This window comes from Spinacia oleracea, chromosome 2, assembly GCF_020520425.1.
Source record: "Spinacia oleracea cultivar Varoflay chromosome 2, BTI_SOV_V1, whole genome shotgun sequence".
Lineage (NCBI taxonomy): Eukaryota > Viridiplantae > Streptophyta > Magnoliopsida > Caryophyllales > Amaranthaceae > Spinacia > Spinacia oleracea.
In genome coordinates, this window is record NC_079488.1 from 105,450,489 (window position 1) to 105,463,001 (window position 12,513).

The window sequence follows — 12,513 nt, forward strand, 5'->3', positions numbered from 1 at the left end:
TTTCATCTAAAATTAAGTTTCTCAAATACGTTTTCACAATTTTTTAGATACAACTTTGTGCAGAAGGTCTTGGTCTTTTGGACGAATAAATCTAAAGTAAATCGAGCTGAATTCAACTGAAGTTATTGAAACGATCTGAATATTGAATTGAACTTATTTATTGTGTTAGATTGAATTGAACTAAAGTAAACTAAAATTTGTGAAAGGTTCAAAGGTCCAAATAGGGCGAGTATTAAGGGATACATTTTTAAAGGAAACGGGCGAGTATTAAGGGACACATTTTTAAAGGAGGAGGAAGTATTATTTACTCCGTATTATTCAGTCCGGCCCAGTTTAGTTCATATTAGAGCATCTCCAATGGTTGTAGCTAGGGACTAGCTTGAAATTTATAAAAGTTTCAACCTAATAGCTAGACCATTGGAGTGAAAATAACAAATTAGCTTTGCCAAGCAAATTAGCTTAAACAAGCTAATTTGCTTGACAACTAACTCCAAAAATTGTCAAATAATTAATTGACAAGTGGACAAGTGGAATAAATTTTAATAACAAGCTAGTTGCTAGCCATTGGGGCACAAATTAGCTAGACAATAAAATAGCTTGAAATCTTATGTGGCATAATAAGCTAATTGTCAAATTAGCTTACCATTGTGGATGCTATTAAATTCATATTCAATTCAGTTAATTTTAGACAATTGATTTCAGTTCAATTAATTTTAGTTCAATAAAAAAATAAAATATTTACACTAATATAAACCTGGTCCACGTTAACTTAGCGTGAACCAGGGCAACAGAGTAATTTGTATGGGCAACATGTGTAACGGTCACGTGACAGTTATTTTGTGATTTTAAATAGTAACTATATGCGTATTACAATAACTATGTGTTGTAAAGAGTTACTATGTGTTTTGTAGAGTTTCAATGCTATTTGTGTCTAGCATTTTATATACGTTTTAAACTTTTTTATTTTTCAAAATTTCAGATCTACATTCTGTTCATTTCTCTTTCATTTCTCTCTCTTCATTTTCTCTCTATGCTTTTCAAAATTTAGCCCAAATTTCTAGGTTTTGTTTGATTTTCTTCGTAATAATTCTTATAATTGGATCTATTAGATGAGGAAAAATTGGAGAAAGTAGTAGATTAAGAAGGAGGTTCGTCGTTGCCGAAATCGAATCGAAGAATTTGCGCTCGTCTACAAATCTTCGCAAGAATTTCTAGAGAACACATCTCGATTTGTTGTTTTTTAAAGAATTTTGAGTCTATTTTTATTTAAAATTGAAAATATTTATTGTTTTGGAGAAATTAATGTTTTGTTTTACCGAAATATCGTTTTCACTTCGCGAATTCGATCAGTTTCTTCACGATTTAAATAGTAACTATATGAGTAATACAATAACTATATGGTTTAAAGAGGTACTATGTAACTTTAATGGTTACTATATGTGTACAATAGTTACTATATTATTTTAATGGTTACTATATGTGTACAATAGTTATTATTTTGTTGAGTGATTTGAAATGTTTGTTGTTTTGTTGAAATTAGGGTTAGTGTTTCACATAGTTAGTATATAAATGATATAGTCACCTTTAATTTATGTTGCGAAATAGTGTTTTTAATAGTCATTGGAATGTTCGTTGTGTTTATGTTAGTAGTAGTTTTTAGAGTAACGTTACTGTTTTAAACTTATAATATAGTTAACTATGTTTTTTTAAAAGTTACTATAACTTTAAAACACTAACTATATATGTGTTTAAAATAGTTACTATATTTTTTAGAAAGTTATTATAAGTTTAAAACAGTAACTATGTGTTTAAGATAGTTATTATGTTATGAACAGTTTATAATGACTTTTTGATAAATAATAGTTACTATACGATTACATTGTGTACTATGTTATTTAGAGTATGTTATTGTCCGATTCTTATATAGTGACTATATGATTATAATGGTTACTATATGTGTACAATAGTTACTACTTCGTATATTATAATAATAGTCACTATATGTTTTATATAGTTATTATATGGTTTATATAGTTACTATATATTTGAAATATGTACTATGTTTATTTTATCATGATTTGTTACCATATGTTTATTTTCTTCAATAGTTATTGCATATTTTATATAGTTATTATATGTTTGAAATAGGTACTATGTTAGTTTATTATGTTATGTGCATATGTTTTATGTTTATTCTACGTAGTTACTATATTATGGATCGAGTTACTATATTATTATCACACAAACTATATCTGCAACTTTGTGACTAAATGACCATCAATAATATTTATGGGTACTATACTTGTATTATAATAACTATATATTTGGTATAGTTTTTTATGTATATAATAATGTTATTTTTATGTTGTTTGTTGTCCTCTATGTTATTAGTAATAAGAGTTACTATGTTATGATTACAATAACTATATGATCATAACAATAACTATATCTGCAAACCTGCTTGTGTATGACTATCATTAATATTAAGAGATACTATATCATGTATAATAGTAACTATATGTTTTTAATAGTTACTATGTTAGCATTATGTTCTTTTATGTTTTTTTATGTTATTTCTTTGTACTCTATGTTATTAGTATAAAAGTGACTATATTACTATGACAGTAATAACTATATGACTATAGCAATAACAGTAATTATATATGCAATTCTGCGAGTATCTTACCATCGTTAATTCTAAGAGTTACTATATGATGCATAATATAAACTATATGTTTTACATAGTTACTATGTTATTTTTTCATATTTAAATGTTAAATCATTAACTTAGTTTAAATATTATTGATTCAGAAATACAAAGATGATGCACCCAGAATTGAAGTCGTGTAAAGAATAAATTTTGCAAGGAAAACAAAAGCAAGAGAAGAAGAAAATCCTGACAACAATGGAAACCAAGGACGTGGTAGAGGAAGAAGAGGACGTGCTGGTGGAAAAAAGAGACGTGCACGTGTCGATTAGTATTTTTTAGTTCAAAAAAATTTGATTTTAACCTGGTTTATTTAATAGATGCAAATAATTAGAATGTCGTAACTAAAACAACTAACCAAATAGTTAATGTTTTTCTTTATTACTGTTTAGGAGTTGTAATTACTGTTACTTTTGATATAGTTACTCTTTTTTATTTCAGTAATTATGTGATATACAATAGTAACTATATAATAGTAAGAGTTACTATATGACCTCTAAAGCATCTATATATCATATTGTTTATTTTATAATATAGTAATCGTTCTACAGCTAAAGTTAGTTTTCTATATGATATAATTACTCTTGGATAGAATAATTATTGTTATCGAAATGACTATGTTATTATTATTTTTCATAGTTACTATTTTGATGATATAGTTACTTTACAGAATTGAACCTATAGTTTCTATACTTTACTATTTTTGTCTGCAAGAATGAATATATAATCATTCTTATTTTTATAGTAATTGTTTTACAGTTAAAATTACTTTTGTATATGATAAAGTTACTCTTTGGATAGAATAATTATTCTTATCGGAATGACTATATTATTATTATTATTTTTTTCATAGTTACTATTCTGAAGATATAGTTACTCTACAAAACATATAGTTTCCATAATATACTATTTTTGTCTGCAAGAATGAATATATAATTATTCTTATTTTTATAGTAATTGTTTTACAGTTAAAATTACATTTCTATATGATATAGTTACTCTTTGGATAGAGTAATTATTCTTATCGAAATGACTATATTATTATTATTTTTCTTAGTTACTATTCTGAAGATATAGTTACTTTACAGAACCTATATTTTCTATAATAGAAGACGCCGATTACCCGATTCACGTTAATTTACAAAAACACCATGGTCCACGCTAATTTCCATGCAAGTGGGATGCAAAAAAAAAAAGGAACTTTCCTCCGCGGTGAAAATTTAATTAAAAAACCGCAATATCAACTACCAATCCGTTTCCAGAGGTTAAAAGAGCCAAAACCTTGGGCATAAGAAAAGTGAAAGAGAGAACTCAGTACTGAGTAGCATTCAGTAATGGCGGAGAAAGGTGGAAATGGGTTTTCTCTTGGCAAAGGAGCAGGTAATTCTTCCCACTTCTCCAATTTCAGGGTTTTCTGCGGTTTTTTTTTCAATTTTTACTTTTGTTATGTAATCTCTTTCCTGTTTTTTTCTCACCCAAGTCCAATTTTAGGGTTTCAATTTTTCAAAGTTTTCCTCTTTTTAGAACCAAAATCCAAACCTCCGGTCGGAGCTAGGGTGTTATGATAATATGATGTAGAAGGGGTTAAATTTCAAATTAATTATAATTATGGAGTATTATTATTTGAAACCGTCAAAATTTTGTAAATTATTTTAAAATGCCTACTTTATTTGTGGATTTAATATTTCCGTTGTGAATAATAATAATAATAATTTGTAAACATATTTTAAAAAGGGATTTTTGTTTGCAAAGTGTACCATGAATGCATTCAATATTTTGGATTAGAACTTGCTAAAAGTAATAATTTTTTTGTTTTGTTTAAGTTGGAGTTAATCTGAAACCATGGTTGTGGATTTTGATTTGTGACTAACTAGAAGTAAGAAAAAATGAGTTCATTGGTTATGATTTTGGCTCGATTATTGCGGAATGTAAAGAGAGAAGAAGCTCAGATGTTGTGAAATGATTTGAGGTTTCGGGGTATGTGGAAACTTGATGCAACAGTTACCCTTAACAGAAATTCCCCTTGGATTTTACTTCAGAGCGATTACAGTCCAGGACGTTCTTATGTTTGAGGTGGGGGCACATCTATTGCATAAGTGTTTTTAGTGCGAGTCTGATGAAATCGTGTTTGTTGCATGGAAAGATTTAAAGTAACACCTTGGTTTGTACCTAAGGGCGATTATAGTGGAGGAAAATGTTACGCGTGAGGTGGAAGCACATCTATTGCATAAGTGTTTTTAGTGCAAGCCTGCTGAGAACATATTTGTTGCATTGAGAGATCGGAAGTTTCTTATGGAATACTGGCTTTTGTCATTTAATGAAAAGTAGTTAGATTGTTCACCCACCGATAGATGTCATGAGATTTTTCCCATACTTGTGGTGAGAATTTTGAGGGTAATTACACCTAGCAGTACAGATAATTTTCTCAATCAGTTGTCTTGTATTGGAATGCAAGTGAAGTTCTATAAGTGAGGATCCTGGTTGGAAGTGACACATGTTCCTGTAGGCAGTTTTCCTGTAGAAAATGATGGTTTTGGCTCCTGAATACAAAGATACAAAGATGTAGTAAGCTGAGACAACATACAAAGATGCACGAGCGTGCCTTGAAGTACATTTCTTTTTGAATAATGGGTGTACTCCTTTTCAAGTGTTTTCAGCACGCAACGGTCCAGTGCAGTGATAAAGGTGGCTAACCTTGCAATATACCACTTCTATTTGTCCCAAACTTTAACTCCTTTTTGGTCTCATTTATGCCCACCTCTACGTAGGGCAATGCATACTGACCGTAGATGCATACAAATTTAAGCTACATGTTAGGTTAACATCAACAGCATTCATATCTAAATGTTATGCTTATCCATATCAGAAAAATTGTATATGCTCTTCCACATTAGAAAGAATTGATGTCATTACGTGTTCTTTTGTTCAGTGCCCTTGAGAGGAAAGGATGATGACTCCACTAAATCAAAGAAAGGAAGGAAAGTGCAATTCAATGATGAAGGTACCGACTGCTTCTCTTGGTAATCTAATTTTATGAACAGTAGTTTTATTTCCAAGCTTAATCTCAGTTTTGTCATATTTCGTCATCTGCTTAAGTTGGTATTTTTTCCATCTGTATTTGGAGTTGAAATTTCTGTTTTTACTTGTTTGGTAGTATAGTTAGCCTTTATAGTATTAGTTGGCCATGTTAAAGAGTGCTTGGATCTTTATTCCGTATGTGTAGTGTGGTTCTTTCTTCAAAGGTGAAATCTTTAAGTTATATTCGATGCTTTTTACTTTTGTCCCTGCGAAGAAGTTGTTAGCTAGTTACTACCGTTAAATGCATGTATAGCTGTATATTTATTTGTCGACAAATGTATTCATACTTGTATTTTCCTGTGGCATCTTCTTGGCCCTATCAAGAGTCCCCTGCAAACTTTTCATCAAAATCTGGAGAAAAAGGTGCACCTTTGAAAGGAGGAAAGGGCTCTGCTCGAAAAGAGCCGGCAAAGTATGAACTCAATGTTCAGTCAGGTGTGTATTTTCTCAGCGTGAACCTTTTCATATGATGTTCAACAATTGTTGTTATCCCTTTGCTCTTCAAGTACATACTAGTCTTGGTTCTCTGCAAAGTTAGAAGTACTTTTCAAAATTCAGAAGATGATAGAGTTAGAAGTTGGACTTCTGCTCCTTGGGTTAATTAAGCTACCGTCAATTCAAACCATATTAAGTGTTTGGTCCTCTGTGCATAAGGAAGCAATCCCTGATTAAATGTTTTGTCCTCTGTGCATAAGGAAGCTATCCCTGATTAAGTGTTTTGTGTTACTGTGTTGCCTGCTTTTATAATTTTTTAGTACTTAATTTTTTTATTCCTCGTCAAAAAATACCCCTTTTATCTGTTTGGTGATAGTTTGTAAATGAAGAACTTGAAGAAAGGTAGAGAAGAAGGGGATGAAATATGGAAACAGAGGCTCATAATTTAGTTGAGAGTCATAGAACGGAAGGATAAGGCCGAATGAGGAAGGTGGTATAAAAGGACTGCAAGGAGGATTGACGGTGAGGAAGGACTTAGATTGACAGAGCTAGAAGAAAGGCAGAAAGGAATGAGAGAGGGACTGCAACCATATCAACTTCTTGATGCCTGTTTGCAATGCTTTGCATTGGCTTTTCCATTATGTGTTTGACATGTTGGTGAAATGATTATCATTGTGCTAGACTTTTTAATATGTTCCTTTTTTTCCGTCTGATGAACTTTAGTCTTTATCTTGTTCCTAACCGGACAACGTTAAAAATTAATAGATATCTTGTTGATAGATGAAGTCTCGCACAAAGTTGGATGCTTCTAAGTTGCTAGCTCATTCCTCTGATCCTCTCTTCCATGTACACCACCTAATAGTCAAATTATTGCATGACACCATCACTTCTTTTATGGAGGTCACCCTGTAAACAGATGGCAATTGAGATTTCACGGGTTATCACCAAACCAAGCCATACCAAACTTCATGATTAAATCCATCTCAAACGACTTATCTATTTTATAATCTACCGAAGACTTAAAATGCTCCAAGGTTGATAAATATCTTCCTAGACTTAAAGAATCACTACTGAATCTTGGTCTTTTCCAACTTATCTGTAACACTCATGAGGATGGTGAATAGACATAGAGTAAATGGGAAGAGTTCATAGATTGCTCTTCAATAAGGCTAGCTTACCTCTTTCGAAGCGAAGCTTAGATTTCGATCCAATGAACCTTTTCTGGAACTATTCAATGATAGAGGCTCCGAGTTGGAGAGAACCAATGTAACCTTTGAAACTGAAATTTCCAACATTTAGGACATTATCCATTGCCTAGTAGAATCATCTGCTCCTTAAAGTTAATTGTTAGACCAGCCAGCAAGGGGGATGTAATGAACTGATAATATTGAGTAGAAAATTAATGGTAGAGATATATTTAATTTGGTTGAAAGTTGATGAACACAAAATGGGATACAAAAGGTAGTGACTTGAGGCCACCAATCTCCAAGTTAGTGACTTTAGGTCACAAGTCTCACAATTCACAACCTATTTCCTCCCTCCCTCTCTCTTCCTCTAATTCTATTTATCCTACATTCTCTGCTGATTGCTTTGCTGTCCCTGTTGTGTTGCTATTGCTGTTGGGCTGCTATTCTTGGTCCTCATTAGTTGGGTTCATTACAGGGGAGCCTATAAGTAGCCATAAATTTTGATTAGGGGAACAAAAAACCATGTTATATAGTGTAGTTATTCTAGGGAAGGACTGAATGAGGCAAAGTAAAGAAGGGAAAGAAAATACTCAAAGAGAAAGCACATTATCAATTCCCTTTCCCTTTCCTTTCTGAAAACCCTCAAACCGAGCAACACCTAATTAGTAATGTAGATTTGTAGCTTCTTTATGATTTTTGTCAGATTGTTAATGTGTATGCTATTATTAGAGGATTTTTCTGTAGCCATTTCATTGAGATCTTAATGCTAATCATTTGTTGCTGCTCTCTTCCACTTTGTATTGTGAAATTTCTGCGGTACTTTATTTAGAAGGGATCACTTGTTTAAAAATTCTATGTCAGAAGAGATGTTTCCATTTGGTTTAGGGAAATTATTCTTTGTGAATGCTGCTAATTTTTTTTTCCCATTTGCACTGTTAATACTTCGAAAATGGTTTGTAAATTTTCTCTTATCTGTTTGCCTATAGAGCTTCCACAGAACTCCCAATGTGTGATGGATTGTGAGGCAGCTGATATCTTACAAGGAATCCAGGAGCAGATGGTTTTTCTCTCTCGTGATCCAACTATCAAAATTCCTGTGTAAGAATTTATGCTTTATGATGCTCGTTTCATTTCAGATTTTGTTTGGAGTTGCATAGAGGGGTGGGTGAAGTTAAATTTGGGCAGAAATCAGCATCCTTGAGCTGGTGGCTCCTCAAATGTATTGTCAAGAGTGGTGGTTGTTACATAATCTCTAACCCGTCTTCTGATATCAGGTCATTTGATAAGGGATTGCTATATGCCAAAACTGGAGGACGATATTCCAATCCCAAGACTGTCAGACAGGCTCTTGAGTATCCTTTTACCAGTGTCTTATTCAATTATTGTATTATGTAACAATTCTCAATTTCTCTAGCCTCTTAACTCATCAAATAGGGGTCTCAAGAAGTATGGAGTTTCTGATGCAGAGGTTAGAGTCACAAACTTGCTGATTTGGTAATTGAAAATCTAAGTTATTGCTATTGATAATGCCTCCGATTGCAGATATGTGTCATTGCCAATAGTTGCCCCGAGAATGCTGAAGAGGCTTTTGCACTGGTCCCTTCTCTCAAGGTATGTTGCATGCAAGTAATTTGATTGGAGATAATATATTTGCATCTGATTTTACTCATTAACTTTTTTCCCCCTTTAAAGGCCAAGAAAAACAAGATCCACGAACCACTTGAAGAGATCATATCCCAGCTGGTTGCATCGAAGTTGCCAACAGAAAACCATGAAGAATAGAAAGGGTAGGTACATTTGTTTTTTCTGTGGCCTTTGTTCCAACATGGCACCATTTAACTTTGTAGGTTGGGTACTAATATTCTTTTTCAAACTCCTATTGGGGTGTGAAAGAAGATGTGTATTATAAGAGCATTTGAGGTGGGAGACAAATATAGACCATTAGTAAGTTAAGGGATTGTTCATTATCATTACAAGTTTTCAGCTCTTTTAACCTTTTAAAAAAAGTATTGGAAACTAGCGAATATTAGGATCTGTTCATTATTATTGCATTTTGTTTCAGTTTTCATTTTTATGAAAACGAAAAACAGCAAAATGGAAACAGGAAAAAGTAGTTTTCTTTTCACTTTAAGCATGATTACTTGATTGGTGTATACGGAGTAACTAGTTTCTTGTTCATACAGATAAAAATAACTAGTTTGTGATGTACGATTTTAAAATGGCTAGGAGTCTAGAATAGGTATGAGTAATTTTACATACATCATAGAACTTAGAAACTTAGTGTAGCATTGTCATTAGTGGAACTTTGTTATGCTTTGTCATTTCAGTCTAATAATTGTTTGTAACCAATTTTGCAGTTTGCTGTGTCCTTGCGGCTTGTTGAAACATAGTTTCATCGCTACCCTTGATTGGCCTTTGTAGTCGTAGTTGGTTTTGTATAGATCTTAGCTTTGGAATAATATTTTCCAATATAGATTGTCTATGTTAATGGGTGTCAAACCGTAACTGCCTGTAAATCAGTAAACCCTAACTGTAAGAATCATCTACTTTTGAGTTATGAAGCTCTCACCAACTGTTGATTTAGATAACATTCATCTCAAGTATTTGATACTCATCTTTTGCTATTCAGTATTCACCTTTGATTCTTTGGACCTTTTTATTTATGTGGCCTTACTTGGGGACAAGGTAAGGTACCCTCAGTAGGTCCAAATGTATGAAATTAGGTTTTGATTGGGTTCTATACGGACATACAGCAGGGTGAAGAAACAAAATTGCTGTTGAAATCAGTTTCTGTAATGGTATTTTTGATGATTCTATTCTGGAACTAACAAAAGTCCTGCGTTTTCTGGGGTATTTTAAACTTATGGATTTGTAAAGAGCGTAAAATGTGCATTTGAGTTGGTAGAGTGGGTCCATGATAAGAGAAATAGAGAGAGAACAAGTAGGAAATTTTACCATTTAAGATATGAGGCAAATTTAAAGGGACATTCAAAAACGGAATATAGGACAATCTTATAGGGATGGAGGAAGTAAGTAACGCGGTATAGGAAGAACTTTAAGTGTTACCTTTAGTCCATTTCACCGGTTGGTTTAAACAATCGCTGCAAGGTACCACACATTTGACACATATAAGCAATCTAAACTACTCCGTATTTCATATGAGGTGATTTGTTTCATAGCTGAAACATAAAGTAAAAGCGAGAACATTTTAGCTCAACACCAAACTTCTTGGGAGTTGACCTATACGAGGAGTTTGTTTATACAAAGTATAACTAGCTATTGACACGGGCGATGCCTCGGGTTCTTCATTGTAGGTAATCTGAGAACTATCTTTTAAAAAAACTATGGAAGTTAGATGAAAATTATTGCGGTACAGTAGTTTTTACATAAATATTTTGTTCGGATTACTTTTGACCATAAATTTTGGGTAGACCATAATCTAGCTCGATATTAGGAAGTGATGAGAGTTCACCAGTGTTCAGTGTTCAGTGTTCAGTGTTCAGTGTTCAGGTCCAAAACATAGTAACCAATTTCCCAAAACATAGACAACACTTCCTTCCCCTACTATTACGATTTACGAAGTATTATCTTATTCTTCAATTCCCCTCTATTTTCCACAACCATTTTTCCGGTGTAACCTGAAATAATAAAATAAGTTGCTGTTACATTGTTACTAGCACTGAATGTTGCAATAACATAGCATTGCTTTGAAACCAAAAACCATAAGTATAAAAACATGTATAACCACTTAAATTTGGTCCTCCTAGAAAACCCGAAAAAAAAAAGTAATTGTTTAGATTTCTTTTATACGGAATCTGTATGGAAATTTTGGAGGACAACGAACAAATATGGACATATAAAGCTATGAATAAATTCAGTATTATTGTAATTCGGAAAGGAAAAGTACAACAGCAAACTTAAAATATCAATTAATTCTAGATATCTCTAGAATTTCAGAGTAATAAACTAATAGCATTAAAAAAAACAGAGTAATAAACTAATATTACACATCAATCACATACATACGATGATACGAGTAGTCTGTGCTTTTCCGACGAATATAGAATTTAAAAACAAAAATCTCAATTGCAGCACAAAAAGTCCAACAAGAACAAGTGCAAAATCAATGGAAACCAAGCGATTAGCGAATAATAATAGTGAAAATCGAAAATTGCTATACCTTACAGTTGAAAAGGATAGGAGACTGCAACGATGAAAAGAGATGTTTGGAGAAATTCCTAAACAATCGAACCGATTAACGTCGCTCGTCAATCGGGTGACATTGTTGGAAAAAGCTGATGAAATAATGGCAGATGTGTCCTTCCTTTTGGAAATTGGAATGGCGTCAAGTTGGCGTTAAACTAGCGTTAACGGGAGTTCATTAACGGGCGTTAGCGTTGTGTACTCCGTAATAGTTAATGAACAGTGCATAAAGAAATAAGGTTGTTAAAACCCAAATAAAATGCAGAGGCTTCTTGTTTCATATCGTTCCCATTTAGCAATTCTCAAAAAAATCGAAGGCGCAGACGAGCTCGATTTCTGCATGTAATCCGGTAAGTGATTAATCCCATGAACTATGTATTGTTTTTATTACTCTAATTGTGTTTCTCTATTATCTTTCCCGGTAATTTTGACGAATAGATTAATTAATGGGAAAGTATTTAAAACCGATTTGTTGTATGTACGGAGTAACAAAAGGTCTTGCGCGCACAAGATGTACAATAAATTTATTGTACACCAAGATGACTTTTACCCATATTTTCGTAACTTTAACCTAGTTTTGATTAACTTTTATATTAGTAAAAAAAAGTTGATAGAAATGATTAAATGATTAATTTTATACATTATTAGTGGTTTTGAAGAAATATGTTTTTACTGAAATGAAAAAATCTATCACTAAAAATAGATAACTTTTACATATATAAGCTTAACTTTTAAAATTTTGAGTTAACTTTTACTCCGGTGTACAATATTTATTGAAAGTAGTAATGGAAAATAAGATGGTATTATTGAAATTGTGGATTCCAGTGATCAATGGATTTGACTATATTTAAATATAGACATTAGAGCATGTTCAGCGCGCAGCGCTGTCTTGTCTTAAGACTT

The 12,513-nt window shown here is 32.4% G+C and overlaps 1 protein-coding gene across 2 annotated transcripts; it reads left to right on the forward strand.

Annotated features, from left to right (window-relative positions):
• The first annotated feature begins 3,928 nt into the window (after window positions 1–3,928).
• LOC110785145 (DNA-directed RNA polymerases IV and V subunit 4) lies at window positions 3,929–9,995 on the forward strand. Of its 2 annotated transcripts, none has more exons than XM_021989593.2 (9): window positions 3,929–4,087; window positions 5,637–5,708; window positions 6,110–6,220; window positions 8,394–8,505; window positions 8,682–8,759; window positions 8,842–8,875; window positions 8,950–9,018; window positions 9,100–9,194; window positions 9,765–9,995. In XM_021989593.2, the coding sequence occupies exons 1-8, from the start codon at window positions 4,042–4,044 to the stop codon at window positions 9,187–9,189; spliced, it is 612 nt and encodes a 203-aa protein (XP_021845285.1). In that variant the 5' UTR covers window positions 3,929–4,041; the 3' UTR covers window positions 9,190–9,194; window positions 9,765–9,995. The 2 variants fall into 2 exon arrangements, with proteins under 2 accessions (XP_021845285.1, XP_056693623.1); XM_056837645.1 differs by lacking the exon at window positions 3,929–4,087 and adding an exon at window positions 4,489–5,392.
• Window positions 9,996–12,513: the final 2,518 nt, after the last annotated feature.

What these genes read in the sequence shown, in the direction of transcription:
- LOC110785145 (XM_056837645.1), top strand. Translation starts at nt 5,335, where the DNA reads ATGGGTGTACTCCTTTTCAAGTGTTTTCAGCACGCAACGGTCCAGTGC. An exon ending in TGAACTCAATGTTCAGTCAG is followed by an intron (nt 6,221 to 8,393) that starts GTGTGTATTTTC and finishes GTTTGCCTATAG; the next exon opens with AGCTTCCACAGAACTCCCAA. An exon ending in ACTGTCAGACAGGCTCTTGA is followed by an intron (nt 8,760 to 8,841) that starts GTATCCTTTTAC and finishes CTCATCAAATAG; the next exon opens with GGGTCTCAAGAAGTATGGAG.